At 41.7% G+C, this 26237-nt stretch overlaps 1 protein-coding gene across 1 annotated transcript in view; it reads left to right on the forward strand.

The window, feature by feature from the left end:
- Positions 1 to 24779, forward strand: part of thbs2a (thrombospondin 2a) — a 35881-nt gene extending 11102 nt beyond the window's left edge. Inside the window, 22 exon segments of the mRNA XM_070444977.1 lie at positions 2235 to 2375; positions 2615 to 2708; positions 3726 to 3896; positions 9393 to 9569; positions 10239 to 10412; positions 11037 to 11164; positions 11896 to 12048; positions 14782 to 14869; positions 14872 to 14889; positions 14892 to 14927; positions 14930 to 14997; positions 15482 to 15589; positions 15953 to 15992; positions 16472 to 16591; positions 17057 to 17175; positions 17455 to 17689; positions 19533 to 19760; positions 20236 to 20507; positions 20679 to 20776; positions 21044 to 21183; positions 21454 to 21487; positions 22122 to 24779. Of these exon segments, the coding sequence (XP_070301078.1) occupies positions 2235 to 2375; positions 2615 to 2708; positions 3726 to 3896; positions 9393 to 9569; positions 10239 to 10412; positions 11037 to 11164; positions 11896 to 12048; positions 14782 to 14869; positions 14872 to 14889; positions 14892 to 14927; positions 14930 to 14997; positions 15482 to 15589; positions 15953 to 15992; positions 16472 to 16591; positions 17057 to 17175; positions 17455 to 17689; positions 19533 to 19760; positions 20236 to 20507; positions 20679 to 20776; positions 21044 to 21183; positions 21454 to 21487; positions 22122 to 22125 (2646 nt within the window). The 3' untranslated portion in view covers positions 22126 to 24779.
- Positions 24780 to 26237: the final 1458 nt, after the last annotated feature.

The raw sequence follows: 26237 nt of genomic DNA on the forward strand, positions 1-26237 counted from the left end.
CATTATTTAAGCWATAAGGCCCGAAGGGGTGTGGTATATTTGCCATATATCACAAATCCCAGAGGTGCCTTATTGCTATTATAAACTGGTTACCAACGTAAATAGAACAGTAAAACTAAATGCTTTGTCATACCTGTGGTATACGTTCTGATATACCACGGCTGTCAGCCAATCAGCATTCAGGGTTCGAACCACCTAGTTTATAATATGTCTTTGATGTCTACTGTCAGTACTGCTTTCTATGAAACCGGGTGTGCGATCAAATTAGTGTACTTAATGAACTGAATGCTGACTAGTTACTTTGATTCTTTAAAATAATGTTTATAGAATGATAGACCATTGTTAGGTGTGACCGAGAAGTTTAGGGAAAATTGGGAGTATGTGTAGGTTGAAGTCTTCTTTAGAGGTTAAGATGAGAGAACTGAGACTTTCTAGAGAGTTGCTGGTAAAGCGACCCAAATACCCTGTTTGAAGTCATGAAGCCAGGCATGCTAAAACTACTTTAGCAGCTGAGTTAAGTGTGTGAGTCAGAGTCAGATTGTGAGTCAGTGAGGCTGGGTTTTATTGGATGTAACATGTGGATATAGGAAGTGTTCCCTTGGCTGTGATTGGCTCCAGCTAGTTTCTCCTCTCCACTCAGATGTCTGCGCTATTGTTTAACCAGCCCATGTGCTTCCTTCTCCTTCCTCTTTGTTGTGTGTGTGTGTGTGTGTGTGTGCGCGTGTGCATGTGTGGGTGTGTGTGTGCGTGCGCGCGTGTGTGCATTTATGTGTGTGTGTGTGTGTGTGTGTGTGTGTGTGTGGTGTGTGTGTGTTGTTGTGGTGTGTGTGTGTGTGTGTGGTGTGTTGTGTGTGTGTGTGTGTGTGTGTGTGTGTGTGTGTGTGTGTGTGTGTGTTGGCGTGATCCATGGGAATCAACTCACTAACTGCTCACTGGGAGGAGAAGCAGTTATGGTCCCCAAGGCTCTTCCAGACCAAGTGGTGTCTCATAACCACTCATAACACTGCAGCTCACGGCACCACTACCACCCATCTCTCACACACACACACACACACACACACACACACACACACACACACACACACACACACACACACACACACACACACACACACACACACACCACACACACACACACACACACACACACACACACACACACACACACACACACTTAGGCTCTAGCTCATGTACTGCTGATAGTACCCCAGTGTTTCAGAAGCTCAGCCAGCAGGAATCCATTCAACTCTATGGTCAGAGGTTACAATGTGCAAATAGAACAACATTCCTTTAAATGGCTGCTTTCCATCAACATTAGAGCAATGGAGTTCAGTATACGCACGCACACAACATACACACGCGCACATACACACACACACACACACACCACACACAACACACACACACACACACACACACACACACACACACACACACACACACACACACACACACACACACACACAAAACTTTTACAACTTAATAAAGATGTGACCCGTTGCCCTCCTTGAAGTAGTTAGGCTGCGTTTATACAGGCAGCACATTTCTGATCTTTTTCTCAATTATTGGCAAAAGAGCTGATCTGATTGGTCAAAAGACCACAAATGAGGTTAAAAAGATACATATGCAGTACTATACCTCCCTACATCTTTACTCCATATGTTGTCAGATTTAAATTTTTCCGTAGCGGAAGCTCTTTGATTTGAAGGTGTGTCTATCCGTCTATTTGTCTGTTGGGTCTCCTCAGACAGAGGAAACGGGCTCCTACATCTTCCTCCCATATGGATGGAGCTATTTGTGCCTTTATTGTTTTGACTGTGGACTCTGTCTGTCTGTCTGTCTTGTCTGTCTGTCTGTCTTCTGTCTTGTCGGTCTGTCTGTCTGTCTGTCTGTCTGTCTGTCTGTTTTTCTATCTTCGGACAGAGGATACATAAAGCTCCATACATCTTCCTTCAATATGGATGGAGTTATGGACATATCCTATGTGCTTTTATTGTCCTTTTTTTTCTTTAGGGAGGTTTTTGACTGTAGGCTATGTCTGTCTATCTGGCTGTTGTTGTATACTCAGGCAGGAGTTTAAGACTGTAGACTATTTGTGTCTGTATACGTCTGTTTCTTCACTCCTCAGACGGTGGAAAAAACGGTGATTAGTGATTAGTATTAGTGTCAGTGATGAGCTATGTGTCTGTCTGTTGCTGTCTCCTCATGTCTGCATGTCTGATTCCTCTCTCCAGACAGAGGAGAACACAGTAATGAAGGATGCTTTGGGGAAGATGAAGAACTCCAAGGAGAAACACATGTGTTGGCAGGACGGACGGCTGTTTGAAGATAAGGAGGACTGGGTGGTGGACAGCTGCACCACGTGTACCTGTCAGGTAGGAGACATACAGACCACCTTAAATGGAGAGACATAGAATGTGCTAGGGGGATATGGTTATTCATAGAATGACAGATTTGGTTGGTTGGTTGATTTATTTATTGATCCCAAATGAATCAGTGTCCTACACCTTTTAAAGGTGCCCAGCTCCTATGGACTTACAAAACACTAATTCATACATAGGTCACCTATCACTTGATAGCAACTAATGTCGAAAAGTTTTTTTTCTCATTACAGGACTCAAAGATCGTGTGTCACCAAATCACTTGTCCTCCTGTGGCCTGTGCTAGCCCCTCCTTCATCGACGGAGAGTGTTGCCCTGTGTGTCTGTGTAAGTAGTCACCCATTCTACACAACATTCTATTATTAAAGCCGCATTCTGCCATTTCAACAGCCCAACCCATGACCATTGAACAGCAGGAAAAATTGCAGAATGTGGCCAAAAAATGTATTTACAAATTGCAGACCACACCTTTAATGACTGTTTAAGTAAGCTTTACAGAAGTAATCGCAATTACAAAACATACTGAAGTGAAAACTAGACTCCTGTGCACTGTAAAAACAATGGCATCACATTGACCAATACACAACTACTGTAGCACGCATTCTCTCACACACACACACCTTGCTTCATGTTTGGCTGAAGTCCTTTCTAGATACAAGGCCTCCGATGCCAGATCTGAGTACTGCAGAAACAACGTTACCATGCATATTACGCTTTAATAATATAGCAGTGTTATTGTTGTGAAACCGGTTGGTCTGTAAAGGGACGACCACATGTTTTATTGTTCTACATGAAACCAGTGGTACTACAGGCTGCAATGCTTTCATACTCTGAAATGGTCACTGTGGATTAGAACCATGATATAAAACCTAAAATCAAAGCAGACTGCTGGCCAGAGCTTTGTTTCTCTGCAGCCTTTGAACCGTTCCAAGCTCAAACAATGCGAGAGACTGTAGAGGAGAGGGTGTGGTAGGGAAAAGATGCAATAATACAATGAGTTGACTTCATTTTAGAAAGATAGCACATTTATTTGAAATTTTATTGAATTGGAAAAAAAGATAATGACTGTTTAAGTAAGCTTTACAGGAGTAATCGCAATTACAAAACATACTGAAGTGAAAACTAGACTCCTGTGCACTGTAAAAACAATGGCATCACATTGACCAATACACAACTACTGTAACACGCATTCTCTCACACACACACACCTTGCTTCATGTTTTGTAATTGCGATTACTCCTGTAAAGCTTACTTAAACAGTCAAAATAAAGACATTTTTCAATATCAGAGCCAGAAAAAAACATGATTTGTCAATAACCCCTTGTGTGTTTCTGTTACCTCCAGCTAAGGACAGTGAGGACGGCTGGTCCCCCTGGTCGGAGTGGACAGAGTGTACTGTCACCTGTGGGACAGGTACTCAACAGAGGGGACGCTCATGTGATGCCACCAGTAACACCTGCTCCGGACCATCCATCCAGACCAGGAAATGCAGCCTGGGAAAATGTGACAGCCGAGGTGAGTCTCAACGTCTCTGCTGCAGTTCACTTTGTCTGAACCTACCTCGTTGTTWGCTGAACTCTATTGATTAGACACTATTGGTCTTCTTGTTTTATTCTAATGTGTGTTGCGATTTTAAACGCACTTTAAATAAAGTTTGATTTGACTTGATTTGATTAGAACAACAAAGGACCTTTGGGTGAGCACGATGAGCACAACTCATACCATTACCACTGACTAAGTTAGAGTAGTTTTAGAACAAGCCAAAACAGCATCATAATATGTTTACAGACAGGAAATAGGTGATGGTCCATAGCAAGCTATCCGCTTTAGATTTCGAGATGATCGATCTCTGACGAGGGAGAAGCTGTTTTTTATTATATTTATTTCTTCTTAACACAGTTTGGTTTTTGTTGTCAATTCTTGCATATTTCTTCTAAATACTTACTATTATGTTCGCTAGCTGGACACACTAACGCCGCAGAGTACTAATCTGTAAACCAATCACAACTCGTGTACTATCCATGGTACTATCTCTGCTAATCACATCTGCCAATCACGTTATCCGTATCTGACGTAGTAAAAAGCTGGTGACATCTAGAGAGAGATCGCCATCCAAAAAACTAATATCAGGTGAAGTATTTTTATTTTATTTGTAATGTACCTATTTAGTTAGAGAAACGTGATACCATCAATGCAAGCTGTAAAATGACTCCCAACTTAGAACACAGCAACCTTAGTAATCTAGCTAGCTTGCTAGTTAGCTACAGTAGCTAGTTACAACAAGTAGATATGTTGCTAGCTAGCAGGAGCAGATTGCTTTATCACTAGCTAGCATGTCATTCCGCAATCAGTTTATTCCCAGTAATAATTGAAGACTACAAAAATCTATAGGACAAGTAGTGAAATCTAAGAGAGTCATCAAGGAAGGACCCACTCATTTCATTCATACTGACAAATAAGAAATGTCACATTATCCTTGTCAATAGTTGGAGTAGGATGATTGCAGAGCACCCTTCCTCAGACTGTCAGTAAGTTAATTTTCTAGCTCACAAACTACATTTCTTTACTGTGATGATTTATTTGATTGATTCTTGTCTCTCACGTTTGTCTCACATGATCTATTCAGCTCTCCTGTGTCCTGCTCTTAGAGATCGATCAAGTGCTATTCACCAAGCATGGGCTGATTCACTCACATATGAGGAGAACCATCATACTGCACTTTGAACTAGCTGTTTGAACACTATTTAGGCATTGGGATTGCATATGCATTTGCCTGTTTTGTCTTACACAGTCTAGTGCATTTTGGAGTTGAAGAACACCCACTACAGATACACATGCTTGTTAGAGCATCTCAAAGACTACATTCAATGTAGAATCAGTTTAAGAGGTGAAAAACAGATAATTTTACTATTGRAACATGCAGTGGGGAGAATTCTATTGTCCCAGTCAGGAGCCCAGGCTTTTGACATAGATGGTAGGGTTCTCGTCTCTGGACCACACAAGCTTTGGATTGCATTCTGCTAAGGCAATTGTCTCTCTCTACATCGGTCAGCTACATTGGTGACCAGGGTGTGATCCTTTCGATACGCCTAGAGGACCTGGGCACACAAATACTCCTAGAGAGAAAAGGGAATACTGAATCATGTGTTGATGACAGTTCTACAGTGTCCTTCAGAGGTCCAGGCTATTGGCATAGACAGTAAAGCTCTCATTTCTGGACTGCAACATTATAAGATTGTGCCCTCCACGGCACTTGATATAGATTGATTGGTAGGTTACACTATATTTAGATACTTCAAATACTTACTGAGACACCTTTGCTATTTGTCTCCGTACTCAATAAATGGTGAAACTTTGTTCGACTGTATATGCATGAAACGTACATGATGGAAAATATACAGTTGAAGTCGGAAGTTTACATACACTTTAGCCAAATACATTTAAACTGAGTTTTTCACAATTCTTGACATTTAATCCTTGTAAAAATATCCTGTCTTAGGTCAGTTAGGATCACCACTTTATTTTAAGACTGTGAAATGTCAGAATAATAGTAGAGTAGAATGATTTATTTCAGCTTTTATTTCTTTCATCACATTCCCAGTGGGTCAGAAGTTTACATACACTCAATTAGTATTTGGTAGCATTGCCTTTAAATTGTTTAACTTGGGTCAAACGTTTCGGGTAGCCTTCCACAAGCTTCCCATAATAAGTTGGGTGAATTTTGGCCCATTCCTCCTGACAGAGCTGGTGTAACTGAGTCAGGTTTGTAGGCCTCCTTGCTCGCACACACTTTTTCAGTTCTGCCCACAAATTTTCTATGGGATTGAGGTCAGGGCTTTGTGATGGCCACTCCAATACCTTCACTTTGTTGTCCTTAAGCKATTTTGCCACAACTTTGGAAGTATGCTTGGGGTCATTGTCCATTTGGAAGACTCATTTGCGACCAAGTTTTAACTTCCTGACTGATGTCTTGAGATGTTGCTTCAATATATCCACATAATTTTCCATCTTCATGATGCCCTCTATTTTGGGAAGTGCACCAGTCCCTCCTTCAGCAAAGCACCCCCACACCATGATGCTGCCACGCCCATGCTTCACGGTTGGGATGTTGTTCTTCGGGTTGCAAGCCCAAATATAACGATGGTCATTATGGCCTAACAGTTCTATTTTCTTTCATCAGCCCAGAGGACATTTCTCCAAAAAGTACGATCTTTCTCCCCATGTGCAGTTGCAAACCGTAGTCTGGATTTTTTATGGCTTGCCCCTGAGCAGTGGCTTCTTCCTTGCTGAGCGGCCTTTCAGATTATGTCGATTTAGGACTTGTTTACTGTGGATATAGATACTTTTGTACCTGTTTCCTCCAGCATCTTCACAAGGTCCTTTGCTGTTGTTCTGGGATTGATTTGCACTTTTCGCWGCAAAGTACGTTCATCTCTAGGAGACAGAACACATCTCCTTCCTGAGCGGTATGACAGCTGTGTGGTCCCATGGTGTTTATACTTGCGTACTATTGTTTGTACAGATGAACGTTGTACCTTCAGGCATTTGGAAATTGCTCCCAAGGATGAACCAGATTTGTGGAGGTCTACAATTTATTTTCTGAGGTCTTGGCTGATTTCTTTAGATTTTCCCATGAAAAGAGGCACTGAGTTTGAAGGTAGGCCTTGAAATACATCCACAGGTACACCTCCAATTGACTCAAATTATGTCAATTAGCCTATCAGAAGCTTCTAAAGTCATGACATCATTTTCTGGAATTTTCCAAGCTGTTGAAAGGCACAGTCAACTTAGTGTATGTAAACTTCTGACCCACTAATCTGTCTGTAAACAATTGTTGGAAAAATGACTTGTGTCATGCACAAAGTAGATGTCCTAACCGACTTGCCAAAACAATAGTTTGTTAACTAGAAATGTGTGGAGTGGTTGAAAAACAAGTTTTAATGATTCCAACGTGTATGTAAACTTCCGACTTCAACTGTATCTCACACTCAGTCATAGTTACTAAAACAATGATTGACGGCGCCAAGATTTTGGCACCGTCAACTTTTAGAAGGTTAGTAGGAAATTGTATCATTTAAACAACCTAAATATACTCACATTCACTGAACATGTAGTATCTGAACCTCAAACATTAATTTCCCAACTGCTTGTTCTATAATCCTGCAGACTCTTTATCCTTCTCCATATCTTATGTTCCAATGCATCCAACGTGATGCATGCACACCATGGTGTTGGGCAGCTGCTATTTGAGAAAACTCTGGTCATCTTATTGCAGAGCACATTGTGTTTTTAGAGAAGATTGTATTGCAAGGTGTCCTATATGTGTAGGTTATGCCGTATTTATTGGCTAATATGTGTATGCAGCTGTCGTTTTTTAAACCTCTATTCTAGCATACATGACACACACACACACCCTTTTATTGGGGTGTTGAATGTTTCTTTAACCCTGCAGCTAGTTACATTGAAATTAGACACAATCGTGCCAAAACATGGTTAAAAAAAATGTGTTAACTGACAGAGAGATACAGTAGCTAATGATACACAAAAATTGTTATTTACTGTAACATTGGCTAGCTTTCAATAAATTGGTTTAATGGTCAACAGAGTTACCTCTTCGTACAATCAAGACAATTCGTATTGCATGCTGCATATTTCAAGGGTACTCGAAAACACATATTTATCTTATTTCAGTCTTTGGAAGCTAGCTAGCTATATCTGTTCCTCTTCATCAGACAGCAGCTCATGTTTTCACAAGAGTCTGTGTTTACATCGTAGATAGAAGCAGGCCGTTGGCTGCATTCGTCACGAGGGYTATGTACAGGAGTTCTGATTGGTTCCAAATTTAGCAGTTCAGCAAATTTGCCTGAGCAGATAGTGTTGAAATATATTTTCTATGAGAAAATGTGCAAGAATTGAAGGTGCCAACAAATGTTATAGTCATCATAAGAATGATGAATGATGACAGGGATCGATCAACTTCACAATTTTCAGCTTCGGGCCTCCACCTAAAAGGTATTGCTACAACAACATAAAAACAATATTTTCCTGCAGTTGCTATGTGAGAGTGTGTGTGTGTTTGTGTGTGTGTGCATGTGCACGTGAGTATGTATGTCAGTAGAAGCAGCTGTGTAATGATAGAACAGGAGACAGAGTGACTGAATAGAAATATAGAGGAGCGCTGCTCTGCTAGGGTGGAGATGGATGGACAGAGACCTCATCCCTCTCTGGCTCAAAACCCTGTGACTTGTCTTTGTTTGTCTCTCTTTCTCTGTCTCTCTCTTCGCTCTCTAACATCGATATCATGTACGTAGCACTCATTCATCTCTCTCAGCTTCTTCATTACGCTCTTTCTTTTTTCTCCTAGTGTCTCCCAGGGCTAAGACTCTCCCACTCTTCATACGGTAACACTCAAGCACAGGTGAACTATTGAAGAGTTCAAGTTATTCGTAGCTACTTCTTGCGTTGTTTTGCTCTTCTCATTTCTCATTGTAATACTTGTATCTCTCTTCTCTTACTATATATTCTCTTATCTGTCATTATACTTCTATCTGTGATTAACTGTCTGTCTGGACTGTCTGTCTGTCTAGTCTGATCTTGATCTAAGTCTTAGTTCATGACGTTAGTCTGTCTGTGAGTCTTAGTGCATGGCTGTCATGTCTGTAGTCATAGAGTACTGGTCTGATCTATGTGTCTGAGTGTCATGTGACTGCTACTTCTGTGTCATAGTCTGTCTGAGTACACTTTCCGCCTCCCTTGTCCTCCCCGTGTCGCGGCCTCTGTTCTCGTCTGTCTGTCTGTCTGTCTCTGTCTGTCTGTTATGGGAAATAGATCCCGTGGAGGGTGTGTCCATCCCATTAGCCCTAAAGGGTCTTCTACCCTGCACTGACTCACTAGTACCCAGTATACTGCAACCAAATTACCCAGCAATACGATAATAAAGACCTTTTTAATCTGAATATATTACACATGTATGTCTTTTCCCTATACTCTGACTTGACTGTGTGTGTTCAGTTCGTCAGAACGGTGGGTGGAGCCTGTGGTCTCCCTGGTCATCATGCTCAGTGACGTGTGGTGAGGGCCAGATCACCAGGATACGCCACTGCAACGCACCCACACCACAACTGGGGGGCAAGGACTGTGAGGGCCAGGGGAGAGAGACACAGCGCTGTGAGGCCAAGCCCTGTCCCAGTGAGTATGGTGGTCCAAGCGGGACAACACATACAATGTTGTCTTGGAAATCCTGCATCCTGGGAAGCAACCAGTCTGTCTAGAGCGAGACTATAGACACAATGTCCATACCAGACCTGGGTTCAACATTTTAGCTGTCTTTCAAATAATTTAGCTCTACATTGATTGAGCTAGACTCTTTCTTTTGAAAGATATCAAATACTGTTTGAACCCAGTATAAAGTAGTTTGAACAAGTATTTTGGTCTGATTCATACRGACTTACTTGGATTTACAAACAGGGAGAAGTAGAAGAGTTTTACACCTCTACCCACTCGTATAGAAGGGGCACCGTTCACATGCTAACAGTGCTATGTGTCTGTCTTTCCTAAAACGTCAAGCTCAAATCAAATCGACATGTGCCCTACTTAGGTCATCTGTCCACACAGTCCTGAGAGTGCACTGGCCACTACAGAATGGATGCAAAGTGGTTGCGTATTTCCTGTGTATGACTGTAGGCCTACAACTACTACTGTAATTATTTGCTACACTTCTTACAGTAAAASAGACTTGATAAGACAGTCATGTAAAGTTGTAAAACATCCTCTAGGAAGACTAGCCCCCATTGTGATCTAAGAGATCAACAAACATTGTGATGGTCTACTAACTGTTTATTTGTTGTCCATGTGCAGTTGACGGTGGTTGGGGACCATGGTCGCCTTGGGCGATCTGCTCGGCAACCTGTGGGGGTGGATTTAAGGGTCGGACCCGTGTCTGTAACAGCCCCGAACCCCAGTACGGAGGCAAGAAGTGCCCCGGGGAGACCAACGACAGGGATGCCTGCAACAAACAAGAATGCCCTATCGGTGAGTGTGTGTGTTTGTGTGTCCCATTCAGCACCTCTGACCCAACCCCTCATCCCTTTCTCTCTTTCCCTTTGAGTCATTMTAACCTTCCCTCACTCCCTTTGAGTCATTTTAACCTTCCCTCACTCCCTTTGAGTCATTTTAACCTTSKCTCACTCCCTTTGAGTTATTCCAGTTCATCCTTGCATTCCAGTTGAGTTATTATTTCTAATTTCAACATTCCTGTGATAAGTGTTCTGAGAATGGCCTCCAGGCAAATTTTTGTCAAATATTTGTGCTGATAACAAAGTCTGGAAGGATGTGTTTTGCCTCTTTGTAGAAGGCACATTGTGTTTGGGCAACAAGCTTTGAAAGCACTGAAACCTGTTAACTMTGAGAGAAATGAAGAGAGCAACCTGATGTGAACCACCTGAACAACCTGGGGAAGCTGAATGTCAATATTCTAAATAAACCAATACACAAATGTCCAAACGTAGCTGCATTAGGCATGTCCTGGTTCTCTTCCTAACCAGTCGCCAACAAACTATGGAGAATTGCTTCCCTTCACACGGTTGCTTAAGTTCGAACTATTTTCTAACTCTGTTAAAACTCTTTTCTAACCAATGCGTTATTGTTCCCTGTCAGACGGTTGTCTGTCTAACCCATGCTTCGGAGGAGTGGACTGTAACAGTGCCCCCGACGGATCCTGGGAGTGTGGGCCATGCCCTCTCGGTTTCCGCGGCAATGGAACCCACTGCGAAGACGTCAACGAGGTAATTTTTGGTTAAAGAAGCATGTTACACAAGTCAGATACTTGGTTAACCCACTAACTAATGGTTAACCCTAACCTTAACCTTAGCCCTAAATACATTTTCATCCCCAGGCTATGCCTAACCATTACCTTAGGATCTTCCTTTACTCATTCATATTCATGACCTATTACCCTACTTAGAATCTACATCTCATTCTGATCCTCTTCCGCCACAGTGTCACATGTTCCCTGATCGATCAATTTGATTGATTTTATTATTGATCAATTGAATATCATCTCATTCTGATCCTCTTCCGCCACTCTGTCACATGGTCTCTGATAGATCAATTTATTTGATTGATTTTATGATTGATCAATTTAATATAATCTACTTCTGATCCTCTTCCTCCTCAGTGTAACATGGTGTCTGRTCTCTGATTGACTGATTTGATCTGCTCCTCTTCCTCCTCAGTGTGACATGGTGTCTGCTCTCTGATTGACTGATTTGATCTGCTCCTCTTCCTCCTCAGTGTGACATGGTCTCTGCTCTCTGATTGATTTGATCTGCTCCTCTTCCTCCTCATCGCGTGACATGGTCTCTGCTTCTGATTGATTTGATCTGCTCCTCTTCCTCCTCAGTGTGACATGGTCTCTGCTCTCTGATTGATTTTGATCTGCTCCTCTTCCTCCTCAGTGTGACATGGTCTCTGCTCTCTGATTGATTTGATCTGCTCTTGCTTCCTTCCTCCTCAGTGTGACATGGTGTCTGACATATGCTTTAAAGCTGGTGGAGCATCGCGTTGCATCAACACAGACCCAGGGTTCCACTGTCTGTCCTGCCCACCCCGCTACAAGGGAACGCAGCCCTTCGGCATGGGGGTGGAAGCTGCCAAGAAGAACAAGCAGGTACGTCTGTGTCACTCAACATCGGTTTTAGGTCTAGTGTATTATTTAGACTGCATTTACACCATTGCTGACAGGTGTATAAAATTGAGCGCACAGCCATCCAATCTCCATAGACAAACATTGGCAGTAGAATGGCCTTACTGAAGAACTTAGTGACTTTCAACGTGYCACCGTCATAGGATGCCACCTTTCCAACAAGTCAGTTCATCAAATTTCTGTCTTGCTAGAGCTGCCCTGGTCAACTGTAAGTGGTGTTATTGTGAAGTGGAAACGTCTAGGAGCAACAATGGCTCAGCCACAAGGTGGTAGGCCACATAAGCTCACAGAATGGGACCGCCAAGTGCTGACGTGCTAGAAYAATTGCCTGTCCTCGGTTGCAACAATCACTACCGAGTTCCAAACTGCCTTTGGAATCAARTTCAGCAGCAGAACTGTTCGTTGGGAGCTTCATGAAATGGSTTTCCATGGCCAAACCGCTGCATACAAGCCTAAGATCACCATGCGCAATGCCAAGCTTCAGCTGGAGTGGTGTAAAGCTRGCRGCCATTGGACTCTGGAYCAGTGGAAATACGTTCTCTGGAGTGATGAATCATGCTTCACCACCAGCAGTCCGAAGGACATTCTGGGTTTGGTGGATGCCAGGAGAACACCACCTGCCCAAATGCCAACAGTAAAGTTTGGTGGAGGAGGAATAATGGTCTGGGGCTGTTTTTCATGGTTCGGGCTAGGCCCCTTAGTTCCAGTGAAGGGAAATATTAACACTACAGTATACAATTACATTCTAGACGATTCTGTGCGATTCTGTGCTTCCAACTTTGTGGCAACAGTTCGGGGAAGGCCCTTTCCTGTTTCAGCATGACAATGTGCACAAAACGAGGTCCATACAGAAATGGTTTGTCGAGATCGATGTGGAAGAACTTAACTGGCCTGTACAGAGCCATGACCTCAACCCCATCGAACACCTCGCCAACTGTGAGCCAGGCCTAATCGCCCATCATCAGTGATTTATTAGTGGCCCGCGTTTTTAGAATGAGTGTACACTCTGCTGCAAGGGTGGACTTTGGGCCACTATGCATGAACATAGCACACCTTGACCCTGTATAAGGAGAGAGAGAGGGAGAATGTTATTAAGCTGTAATATATATATATATATATATATATATATATATAATAGCAAACATCTGCTATACTTCTCTCTTCATAGTTCACCTGTGCTTGGTGTTACAGTATGAGTGGAGGTCTTAGCTGGGATGAGAACTATAAAGTGATGTGTATGTCTCTCTGATGTTGTTGTTTGTGTTGTTTTCTACGTTTCCACTCTAACAACACATGTATTACTGTTTAATGCAGCACTGTCATGTCAATAGCTATTTCCCAGGGGTCACAKACTGGTTGAATCAACGTTGTTTCTGAAATTACGTCGAACCAATGTGGGATAGACATAGAATTGACAACATCTGTTTTGGCATACATACATTGTTTCTGCTTTGAAACCATGATAATTGAGTTCACACACAGATTTGTTGTTGGAAAGTATAATCATCACTCCACTATCCAATAGACCTGGGTTCAAATACTATTTAAAATAATTTGCAATACTTTATCTGGACTTGATTGAGCTTGCCTGGCACAATGAAACCAATGGAATAGTAAAAAAACTACAGGATAAAGTATTTGAAAGATCTCAAATAGTATTTGAACCTAGATCTGRTGTTCTGCCCTAACATTGCATAACAGACCTCGTGAATCATTGCTTTGTCACTGGCTTTTAAAAACTGTACTGGCTCTGATCCTAGGCCAACATCGTACAAATTTATTTGAGGAAAGGGGAAAGGGGAATTGTCTCATTGTCTCATCTGTTTCCCAGAGCTGATGAAAAAAAGAAAGGCCTTGTTATTGATCATCACGTAACGTTGTACCATATGAGCTCACGGAGTGGCATCAAATCACTTCCTGTCACATTCGTCGTATGGAGGAAGAGAGAAGGACCAAGGCGCAGCGTGATACGAATACATTCTTCTATTTATTTAACACGAAACGAAGAACACTTAAACAAACTAATAAAAACACAAAAAACGTGGAGCTTATATATATAGTGCAGACACAAGCACCCAATAATAGACAATAACCACGAAATCCCTAAAAAATATGGCTGCTAAATATGGTTCCCAATCAGAGACAATGATAAACAGCTGCCTCTAATTGAGAACAATCTAGGCAACTCAGACATACAAACACCTAGACTAGAAAACACCATAAACATACAAAACCCCTAGACAAGACGAAACACATAAATCCCCCATGTCACACCCTGACCTAACCAAATAATAAAGAAACAAAGATAACTAAGGCCAGGGCGTGACACTTCCTAATGATGGACACTGTAGCAATAGAGATACAACAGTGTTGTCTTTGATTCTCTTGCCGTGCTACATAAAACACTGTAGCAGAATCCACAGGGTTCATGGCAGAGCAGGGGACATGACATGACAGAACATAACATGACATCTGAGAATACACTTCACCCCAAGAAATGAGACTCACTGATTTACTGAACGTTTATCATGCTCTTCCTTAGGAAATGAAAATATACCTATTAATGTTCTACCTGACTCTCTTTGAAAGATCTCACCCTCTCTTCTCTCTCTCTCTCTCTCTCTCTCTCTCTCTCTCTTCTTCTCTCTCTCTCTCTCGCTCTCGCTCTCGCTCTCGCTCTCGTCTCTCGCTCTCCAGGTCTGCGAGCCAGAGAACCCCTGCAAAGACAAGACCCACAACTGTCACCGGTCCTCAGAGTGTATCTACATCAGCCACTTTAGTGACCCATGTACAAGTGTGAGTGCAGATCGGCTACGCTGGTGATGGCTTCATCTGTGGAGAGGATCAGACCTGGATGGATGGCCTAATCAAGAACTGGTGTGTGGTGCCAACGCCACCTATCACTGCAAAAAGGTAACAGGCTCTCACTTTATGTTCTCTGTGGGCACTTTCCTGGATCGGAGTAAGCCTAGTCTCTAGTCCCCAATTAATATCACCTCTTGAACTTTTGTATCATTTCAGCCAGTAGTTTTGAAAGTGGTGCTCACGAGCCAAAACTGGTCCCTGTTTTTGTGTACTACGTCATCATTTGGTGTGATATGTTACCAATCCAATTCGTGCAATATGTTACACATTTCTTGTGCTTAAGATTGTGGAGTGCATTTTTAAGTCTAGACCTTCCTGGAATAAAAAGGACTTTCAATTGAGATTCTCAATACGCTTTAGTCCAGGACTAGGCTAAATCTTATTAAGTCCAGGAAACTGTCAATAACTTTTATCCTCAATAATGACCTGCAGATTTTCACATTTTCTAATCTTACGGTATGACAATCTTTGACATTTTTCTTCCTGTGGCTATTTCTTAAACTGTTTCCATTTATTTATCAACATTTAACAGGATAACTGCCCCAACCTGCCTAACTCTGGACAGGAAGATTTTGACAAAGACGGTCAGGGAGACGCTTGTCGACAGGATGATGACAATGATGGAATCGTGGATGAAAGAGTAAGATACCTTTATAAGGCAAATGTGTTAAATGGATGATGGATAAAAGATTCATTAATCTTCCTACAGTTTAAGAAAAAAGGTACATCTAGAAAAAAAGGATTCTATCTGGGACAAAAAAAGGTTTACCTGGAACAAAAATAGTTATCTCTTGGTTGAAGCAGCGAAGAATGTTTTGGAACCCTTTATTCTAAGAGTGTATGACAATGGAAGTTTGCTTCAAAGGTCAATGTTTGATTGTTTAAAGCCAACACATTTTTCTGCAAGCCTTCATCAGGGATTAGATGAATTCAATAGGAATCAAATGCCTCTCCAAGAAAACGGACGCTCTAATCATTCCATTTCGCTGCTCTCTCTCCTCAGGACAACTGTCCTCTCCTGTACAACCCCAGACAGTTTGACTTGATGCTCTCTCTCACTCTCTCTCTCTCTCTCTCTCTCTTCTCTCTCTCTCCTCTCTCTCCTCAGGACAAATGTCCTCTTCTGTACAACCCCAGACAGTTTGACTTGATGTATCTCTTCTCTCTCTCTCTCTCTCTCTCTCTCTCTCTCTCATCTCTCTCTCGTTCTCTCTCTCTCTCTCTCTTCTGTTCTCTCTCTCTCTCTCTCTCTCTCTCTCTCTCTCTCTCTCTTCTCTCCCCTCAGGAAACTGTCTCTTCTGTAAACCATGACAGTTTGACTTGATCTCTCTCTCTCTCTTCTCTCTCTTCTTTCTCTCTCTCTCTCTCTCTCTCTCTTCTCTCTCTTCTCTCTCTCTCTCTTCGCTCTCTTCTCTCTCTTCTCCTTAGACACTGTCCTCGTCTATAAAACGCAGACAAGTTTGACTTGATGATCTCTCTCTTCTAAGAAAACTGTCCTCTAAGTACACCCCGACATTTTGACTTTGCTAGGATGATGTGGGGGATCGTTGTGACAACTGCCCCTACGAACACAACCCTGCCCAGATCGACACCGACCACAACGGGGAAGGTGACGCCTGTGCTGTCGACATTGATGGAGATGGTACCCGCCTTTTCTTACCATGTTACTAAACATGATACATTGCTGTATTATAGTGATATTAAATGAGAACAGGGAAAGGCTCCTTCAACTCTTATAACTTTTATATTCTGTGTAATATATRATTTAAAAGTCATTCATTTGTATTGCTATTGACAGTAGTTGGCTCTGAACTAGTCATGACATTTTAAAAAAAATTCTTAATGGATACTCAGAATATATTTTATGGATTATTGCAGGATAGTAAATCATGCAAAGGAATGACTAGCTGGCACGGATTTGCGATTAATCTTTGTGCCCTCAACTATGAAGTGATTGATTAGCATTAGCTACTTCTATGGCACGGAACGTGAAATGCCACATGCAAGCACAGGCAAGCAAATATCTAGGATTATGACTACAGATATGTCCTGCACACATGATATTACCGCTGCATGTTGTTTAATGTCCATTTCCCTTTTCCTTTAGAAATCCTAAACGAGCAAGACAACTGCCCGTACTTATACAACAATGACCAGAAGGACACTGACATGGATGGAGTCGGTGACCAGTGTGACAACTGTCCTCTGCTACACAACCCTGACCAGGTGGGAATAAAGAACAGTCACTTTGCCTTTTGTGTAATTACAAAAACGACATCATCGCTATCAGGGTTGCAAAATTCCAGAAACGCTCCCCAAATTCCCAGGATTTCCAGACATTCCCAGTTGGAGGATTTGGATGACCCTTTTTATTCCTCACTCTGGGAGTCTTGCAACTGGGATTTCTGGAAAACATTTGGAAAAGTTCTGGAAAATGTTGGATTTTTTTTATCATACTGGCCACTGTAACACTCCTGTKCTGTCCTCTCCTCTCCTCTTTAACAGGCTGACACAGACAATGARCTTGTAGGAGACCAGTGTGACAACAACCAGGATATCGATGAAGACGGTCACCAGAATAACCTGGACAACTGTCCTTACGTCGCCAACTCCAACCAGGCAGACCACGATAAGGACGGCAAGGGGGACGCCTGTGACTTCGACGATGACAATGACGGTATCCCTGACGATAGGGACAACTGTAGATTGACACCCAACAAAGATCAACTGGACTCTGATGGTAAGGGGGACAACACACACACACACAGACATACACACACACACCATGCATCAGCATGTTGAATACCCTCACGCCCATGAAGAATGCTATAACTGTAGCTGCCTGAGGAGGAATTAGTATCCAGTAGGTTGATTTGTGACTTCTGTAATAGCCCTGTATACACTACCATAGATACTATCTAACATCACACAGAGGSTTGCTTGTGATACAGAAATCTTCCGTTGAGGCTTCCCTGCACCTGTCCACCCTCCTTTTTACACTCATCTTTATAGATATAGGTCAACATGCCATGTCCCATTGTCCTGTAAACTATAGCTACTACTATAACAGCGGTTGTGTATGATATAGGAATACCGTTTTTCTGCATCTGCCCACCATAAAAAACACATGGGGTGTCTTTTACCTCTTAACCACCTTTTCATTCATATATTTACAGTTCAATATGCCTTGTTCCAGTTCCCTCTCTCTCTCTACAAAATGTGAAGTATGGTGGGCAGTTTAGAAGTATTGTACACACATCCAGGAACTTGCAGGTGTAGGGTACAAAAAGTCAACTGATGAAAGAAATACAGATATCTGTACACTGTTGAATTGTTGAATGCTCCCGCAGTTTTATTGTGCAAGTATGATGGGTCAGACATTAAGGAGTTAACAAAAAGGGGTGTTTCTGGGTTAGGGTTGATGACGTCATTAGCGTGTGACTTTATCGTGCGGAACCCATGAGGGCATCATCCGCCAGCCACCCAGCCGCCAGGCCATGAAGTTTTATTTCCGAAGGGGGCATCTGTGCTAATCCACAGTGCCCAATTTAAATTTCATCATGCAGGGTTACCTGAAGTTTGTGTAACTGGCTTTAACTAGAAGCAGGCTGTGTGGAGACGGGGAGAGGTAGGGAAGACAGAGGGAGAGAGAGAGAGAGAGAGAGAGGGAGAGAGAGAGAGGGAACTAGAGAGCGAGAGAGAGAGCGATGGAGAAAGAGAGAGGGAGAAAGAGAATGAGATACTTCTCAAAGACAAACCCTAGAGCCAGATCCCTTAACCCTCTTAACACCTCATCAGAAGGTGTTTATTTGATAGAATCAAGTCAGCCCCCTGTGCAATTACAGAAGAGTCGAGGAGAAAGTGGAGAAAACAGGCTTTACAGCTCGCTGGCAACTTCCCTTTGCTCTGTATTATGAGTCTGTTTCTAATAGACTATGGCCTCTGAGATAGTTACATGTTTCAGTAGAAGTTGTCACGGCATGCAGATGGCTGAGACTCCTTATTGGACTTGGCGGACATATTAAAATCTACAGGAATTGCAATTCTTGCGATTCTTTTTATGAAACCTTGGTAGAGTGAGTGAAACGTCTGCCTTCCCTGGGGTAGGAATGTTGCAACATTATTGCTAGTGTGGAGAGACTAGGGAGTTATATAGGCCTACTGTAGTCGCCATGGATATTTTTCACCAATCGTTCCATTAAAAAGGAATAGGAGAGCAACAACCATATATTATGAATTCATGGTGCTCTTTTATTCATTAAAAAAAGGTGACACGTTTCGGCGCAGCAAGTGACACAGTGGTCTAAGGCACTGCATCTCAGTGCTRGAGGCGTCACTACAGACACCCTGGTTCGAATCCAGGCTGTATTCCAACTGGCCGTGATTGGGTGTCCCATAGGGCGGTGTACAATTGGCCCATCGTCTTCCAGCTTTGGCCGGTGTAGGCCGTCATTGTAAATAAGAATTTGTTCTTAACTGGCTTGCCTGGTTAAATAAAAAAAACTAAGAAAATAGTCTTTGTCAAAGTTCTCACAATAGGCCTCTGTATTTTAACCCAGCATCTTCCATTCTTCTATCAACAGGCGACGGTAGAGGCGACGCCTGCAAAGATGACTTTGACAACGACAACATCCCGGACTTCCTTGACGTGTGTCCTGAGAACAATGCCGTCAGCGTCACAAACTTCCGGAAGTTTCAGATGGTGCACCTGGACCCCAAGGGAACCACGCAGATCGACCCCAACTGGGTGGTTAGGCATCAGGGCAAGGAGCTGGTACAGACCGTCAACTCTGACCCTGGCATCGCTGTTGGTGAGTAGGATATAACCTCAATATGTAGTCCCTATACTGCCGTAAAAGAGAGAGAAATATTAGCGATAGATTAGAGGTATTTAATTCACTACAGTTTAGAGATGTGCAGAATGTCAACTCTGACCCTGTCATCGCAGTGGGCGAGTAGAGCAGGACAACCTCACCTCAGATACTTTCATATATTCCCTTGTAGGGTAGCAAAATTCAATAAACTTTCCCTTTTGCCAGATTTTTCAGAAATCCCAGATTCCCTCCCAGCTTATTCCCTCCTGATTCCAGAAATCCGCAATCTGGATTTTAGGAGATTTGCAACCCTATACAGTTGTATGATAATTTAGATCTGATATGTTACCATATGCAAGATGTCCAACTATTTCCATGATCTATAAATATCATGAGGAGCAGAAGTATTATTCAAATGTATGTGTCTCACCAACCATCCTAGGTGTTCACTTTTTCTGTTCCACCATCCTAGGCTTTGATGAGTTCAACGCGGTGGACTTCAGTGGTACGTTCTACGTGAACACGGACCGGGATGACGACTATGCTGGCTTTGTGTTCGGCTACCAGTCGAGCGGCCGCTTCTACGTGGTGATGTGGAAGCAGATCACTCAGACCTACTGGGAAGACAAACCCTCCAAGGCCTTTGGTATCTCTGGTGTCTCTCTCAAGGTGGTCAACTCAACTACGGGCACAGGGGAGAACCTGAGAAACGCCCTGTGGCACACAGGCAACACAAAAAATCAGGTATGCTAAGATCCAATATATAATTTCGTAGAGGCAAAAAAATCATATGGTTTCTCTGGTTTAGCCACACCCTATATTAAGCAATCTTTCAATCAGCCAGTCGAATTTATAAAGTAATCATAAATCATAGATCTTCTATAATGAAAATGTTTCCTCATCTGTTGTCCACAGGTGCGCACTCTGTGGCACGACCCAAAGAACATTGGCTGGAAGGATTACACAGCCTACAGGTGGCACCTCATCCACAGACCCAAGACTGGATTCATCAGGTGAGCAGGTCTAGCCTAATGCCTAGGCTTTAGCTCAGTGGGCWAACACAGTCTCGTGGTATGTAGGAGACCCGGGATTGAATCCAGCCAATCACACCCATCGCACTTTCCTCAGTAACAGTCTGAAAATACTTTTTATGATAATATACTATAGGTTAAGCTGTTAACTAGGGTGTTTTGTCCATAGTGTGCTTTGTCCAAATGTACAGCACTCCAGCACTCTACTCAGTTTCAATCATTCATGCATTGTCTTGTTGTGTTTTGTAGGGTTGTGGTCTATGAAGGGAAACAGATCTTGGCAGACTCAGGACCAGTGTACGACAAGACGTTTGCTGGAGGACGGTTAGGCCTGTTTGTCTTCTCCCAGGAACTGGTCTTCTTCTCTGATCTCAAATATGAGTGTAGAGGTGAGTCATGTCGCTAGCAACACCGTTCTAGCCTGGTCCCAGATCTGTTTSTGCTGTCTTGCTAACTCCTATGGTGTCACGCCAATGACCATAGGCGTTGGCAAGATGGCACAAACAGATCTGGGACCAGGCTAGTACAGTCCATGGTTTGTGAAAATAATGGTTGGTTGGTAATTGTGGAAGAGATCTCTCTTTTTTGGGAGACAAAATGCAGATGAAGGGGTAAAAAAAAGTGTTTTTAAAACCTTCCAAATCTTTTCCAATACTCAGATAAGCTGGAGTTTCCAACTGTGTTGTCCATCAGGTAACAATCATAAAGGGGTATCTGTTTTGTGTCGGCTGTATAATTCTTTTTTTTAAAGACAAACAGAAGTCACGCTTTTGTTTCTGCTCGTCACCTTGCCTGGTTCCAATGACCGAGACACTTAGGGCTCTATTCAGTCTGGATCGCTGAAGCGTTGCAGGTTACGCAATAGAAATATGCGCTGATGCGGGAACATTGCCTTTCAATTTAAATCACACTGTAATGCTGAATATCGGCTATATGGATGTAATAGAGCCCTTAGACTATGTTGTGTGCATACTGTATGTGTGTGGTTGTGTGGTTCAGATTGTTCGGTGTGTGTGTGTTCGTCTCTGTGTGTGTGTGTGTGTGTGACACTGTGTGAGGGGTCTGGTGTGTGGTCTAAAAGGGTTTCAGGTGCTACTTTGATCTCAAATACGAGAATATTGCTTGTTCACGCTTTACTGTATGATAAACACAATGCTCCACCGGTTGCTGTATTGTTGGCTATATTTCCATACCATATTGTGTATGTATACGGCTGTATAGATTACTCTATATACTGTATGACTCTGGATATGCTGTTATTCCTTAGCTTTTTTGTTATAAATGTGCTTAGAATAAATAATCATACATTTTCTCCTATTTTCTCTAGATAACTGAACAGCGTTGGATGTGAAAACTTCAAATGGCTAAAGACACTAAACCTCATAACCTGATCATCAGCCTTTTGCTGATTCGTTCATCATTTCAACCAATGAAATGGAGCTTCAGCTTCGCCCGACCAAAGTATTTTTGCCTCTAACTTTCCATTGAAGAGGCAGCCGAGGCCTTTTCCAGTTTTTCTGAGTGCCTTATGTGAAAAGACATATCCTTGAGAAATGAAAACCGATGACAAATGAAAAAGGTCTTGGCAATGATAAAAACTAAGTAACCGATGTTGACAACATATTATAGGGATTATTTGTACAACCACTTATGTGCTTTACTCCGATTTCTTCCAAACTTTCTACAGCTTTACATTAACAAAAGTAAATATAAAATTATTGTTACTCGATAAATATTGATATTGTTTGTGCTGGAAAAGAGATCAACTTGAGACTAAGTACAATGTACAATAAAGGCGTCTAGGTTGCTTAGCAACTAAAGGTCTCTGTACTGACCTCAGCAGTTTCAGCCCTGCAGTGAAAAATTGGATCAATTTTAATATTAACTGCCAAATATCCACCAAACTCTTAATCAATACCAAAGCACACTGATGTACGTCGCTAACTTGAACAAAGTTCTTATTTTTTGTATTGTTTCTTATACCACCCGGAATGCAGTTTTGTTAAAAGGGTCTTCAGTTGCTCATTTAAAGTGTTTGTCAAACTCTAAAAAGGTTGACCGTGAGACCGTCTTATAGCATTTTAAAGTACTTTGGGATGAAGATGTTTATACTAAGTTTGTATTATAATTTCTTCTGTAAATTATTATCACGAGTTTATGTCTTGCTGGTTTGTTTGTTTTGTTTGTTTGCTTTTTTGTTAGAGATTGTAAATAATTTATTTATTTGTTTACACTGACGAAATTTCACAATTGAAGATTGTTGGATATCAACATCAAAATTTATCAAACATCAAGATAAAAATACACTATCACAAACTTTGTGTACTATGCAGTGTTATGCCATGTGTTATACTGAACTAAAATTTTAATAAACACAACATGCAACAATTTTATTGATTTTACTGAGTTACAGTTCATATGAGAAAATCAGTTCATTAAAATAAATTCATTAGGCCCTAATCTATGGATTCCACATGACTGGGAATACAGATATGCATCTGTTGGTCAAAGATACCTTAAAAAACTGGGCCTCACAGTGGGCCTCAGGATCTTGTCACAGTATCTTTGTGCATTCAAATTGCCATCGACAAAATGCAATTGTGTTCGTTGTCCATAGCTTATGCCTGCCTGTAACATAACGCCACCACCATGGGGCACTCTGTTCACAATGTTGGCATCAGCAAACCGCTCGCCCACACAACGCCATACACGTTGTCTGCGGTTGTGAGGCCGGTTCGACATGCTGCCAAATTCTCTAAAATTACGTTGGAGGTGGCTTACGGTAGAGAAATTAACATTCAATTCTCTGGCAACAGCTCTGGTGGACATTTCTGCAGTCAGCATCCCAACTGCACACTCTCTCAAAAACTTGACACATCTTTTTAAAACACCTTTTATTGTCCCCAGTCCCCAGCATCTGTGTAATGAACATGCTGTTTAATCAGCTTCTTGATATGCCACACCTGTCAGGTGGATGAATTATCTTGGCATAGGAGAAATGCTCACTAACAGGGATATAAACAAATTCGTGCACACAATTTGAGAGAAATATGCATTTTGTGCATATGAAAAGTTTCTGGGACCTTTTATTTCAGCTCATGAAACATGGGACCAACACTTTAAATTTTGCGTTTCGATTTTTGTTCAGTGTACTTGATGGATATGTTAGCCAAATGATCAGGATAGATCAAGATAGGCCCTATAATCACTCAGATCAAATATACAAAACAATGCAGTGGTTTTAAGAGAAGAAGTTGTAGTAGCTATAGTTTGGGTTAGTTGTACCACTCTATTCCAATATCCCTCTACCATACCCCTTACAATGAAGCAATAGTATGTTGTGCTTGCATTCTAAGCTAGTATGGACATTGGAACACAGCCTTAAGTGTTGAGGAAGTGAAGATGATGTAAGAGTGAAACATTGATGTAATGGTAAGAGTGTCATGTATGGGGTTAGATGTAGTAGTAGTACGTGTGAGAGAGCAACAGTGATTATTATGTTAACAGTTCACAGCATCCTTGACCTTGACAACTGATGGTCTGAGGTTTGAGTGTGTATGCCTGGTGTGACAGGGAGCATTTGACTTCATGTAAATGTAATGTGTTGTTCACAGATGGATGAGGAAAGAACGTTCTGCTTTGAATGAGTGAAAAATGTAACCAGATGAAGGCCATTCTAGAATCTATCAAAAATCTAGTAAAAAGGTTTCTTGTAACTTTTGGTTGACTTATATGGATCAAGGATATTTGCAATGTATAGCTTTTTGGTTGTTGTTAGTCTGTATAGCGTTAATTGTTGTCGATTTTTGTTTTTTGTAGTTAGTAACTAGCTTTGTTGTATTTTGTGAGGGATTTTGCAATGCATAAATGTCAATTTTTCAGCTTTTCCTTTGTTGTTATATCTACATTGTCTACAAACCATTTTTTGTTAGTCTATCACTTAAAAGAAATTATCTTGTTTCATAAATAAATTGTTTGTACACCATGTCTTTTTCATTGAGATAATGACAATTATGGAAGAAAATGAAAACGTGTTTATATTTTACCCTAAATCGATTCATTATTTAATGAATATATCAAATAATTTAAGTAGTATTAAGAGAAAATATATATGATATATGAATCTAGCTTCTACAAAGATGAGATTGAAAACTATCATTTCAAAGCTGTTATGTAAACCATTTCCCAAACTTGGAACCTGTTAAAAGCTCTAAATGTGGCAGTCACCATTGATAGAAAGGTTTTTGTCCCACGCTGGATGCTAAAGATGGGACATTTTAGCAGGTTAGTTAACTCCTTTCACATTCCATGAAACGACATTGACGCAGGGGGTTGGGGGGTTGGAGTTGTCAACAAAGCAACATGACAGAAATATGATGCCAAGTTTTGAACTACTGGTAGTTTAATTGAGAAGATATATAAAGCGATCTGTGCATTTGAACAACAGCATAAATACGCCTATTTCACTGTTGCATGTCAAAACATGCTGCCACAGTTTTGAACAGATTGGATTATACTATTTAGAATGAGCAGGCAGCTCACAAACGAACGAGTGCACTAGGGAGAATGCAACAAGCATGCAGATGCAATAAGTGAAAACACATTATCTGACTGAAGATAGCTAGCTAACATAATGTCACAAAGCATGATCATTTGGCTCGTGCATATAAGTCAGATATTAGTTTAGAAAGACTTGAAATTGGCATGGGAGTTAACTAGCCAGCAAGCTACCAGCTAGCCATAGCTACAGTGCATTTGGAAACTATTCAGACCCCTTCACTTTTTCCACATTTTGTTATGATACAGCCTTATTCTAAAATTGATTAACATATTTATTTTCCTCATCGATCTATTCACAATACCCCATAAACAGGTTTTTAGACATTTTTACAAATGTATTACAAAAAAAACTGAAATACCTTATTTACATAAGTATTCAGACCCTTTGCTATGAGACTCCAAATTGAGCTCAGGTGCATCCTGTGTCGATTGATCATCCTTGAGATGTTTCTACAACTTGATTGGAGTCTACCTGTGGTAAATTAAATTGATTGGACATGATTTGGAAAGGTACACACCTGTCTATATAAGGTTCGACAGTTGACAGGGCATGTCAAGTCCCCAAGAACACAGTGGCCTTCATCATTCTTAAATGGAAGAAGTTTGGAACCACCAAGACTCTTCCTACAGAGAAGGGTCTTGGTCAGGTGACCAAAAACCTGATGGTCACTCTGACAGAGCTCCAGAGTTCCTCTGTGGAGATCAGAGAACCTTCCAGAAGGACAACCATCTCTGCAGCACTCCACCAATCAGGCTTTTATGGTAGAGTGGGCAGACGGAAGCCACTCCTCAGTAAAGGGCACATGATTCTCTGGTCTGACGAAACCAAGATTGAACTCTTTGGCCTGAATGCAGAGCGTCACATCTGGAGGAAACCAGGCAC

This window comes from Salvelinus sp. IW2-2015, linkage group LG8, assembly GCF_002910315.2.
Source record: "Salvelinus sp. IW2-2015 linkage group LG8, ASM291031v2, whole genome shotgun sequence".
Lineage (NCBI taxonomy): Eukaryota > Metazoa > Chordata > Actinopteri > Salmoniformes > Salmonidae > Salvelinus > Salvelinus sp. IW2-2015.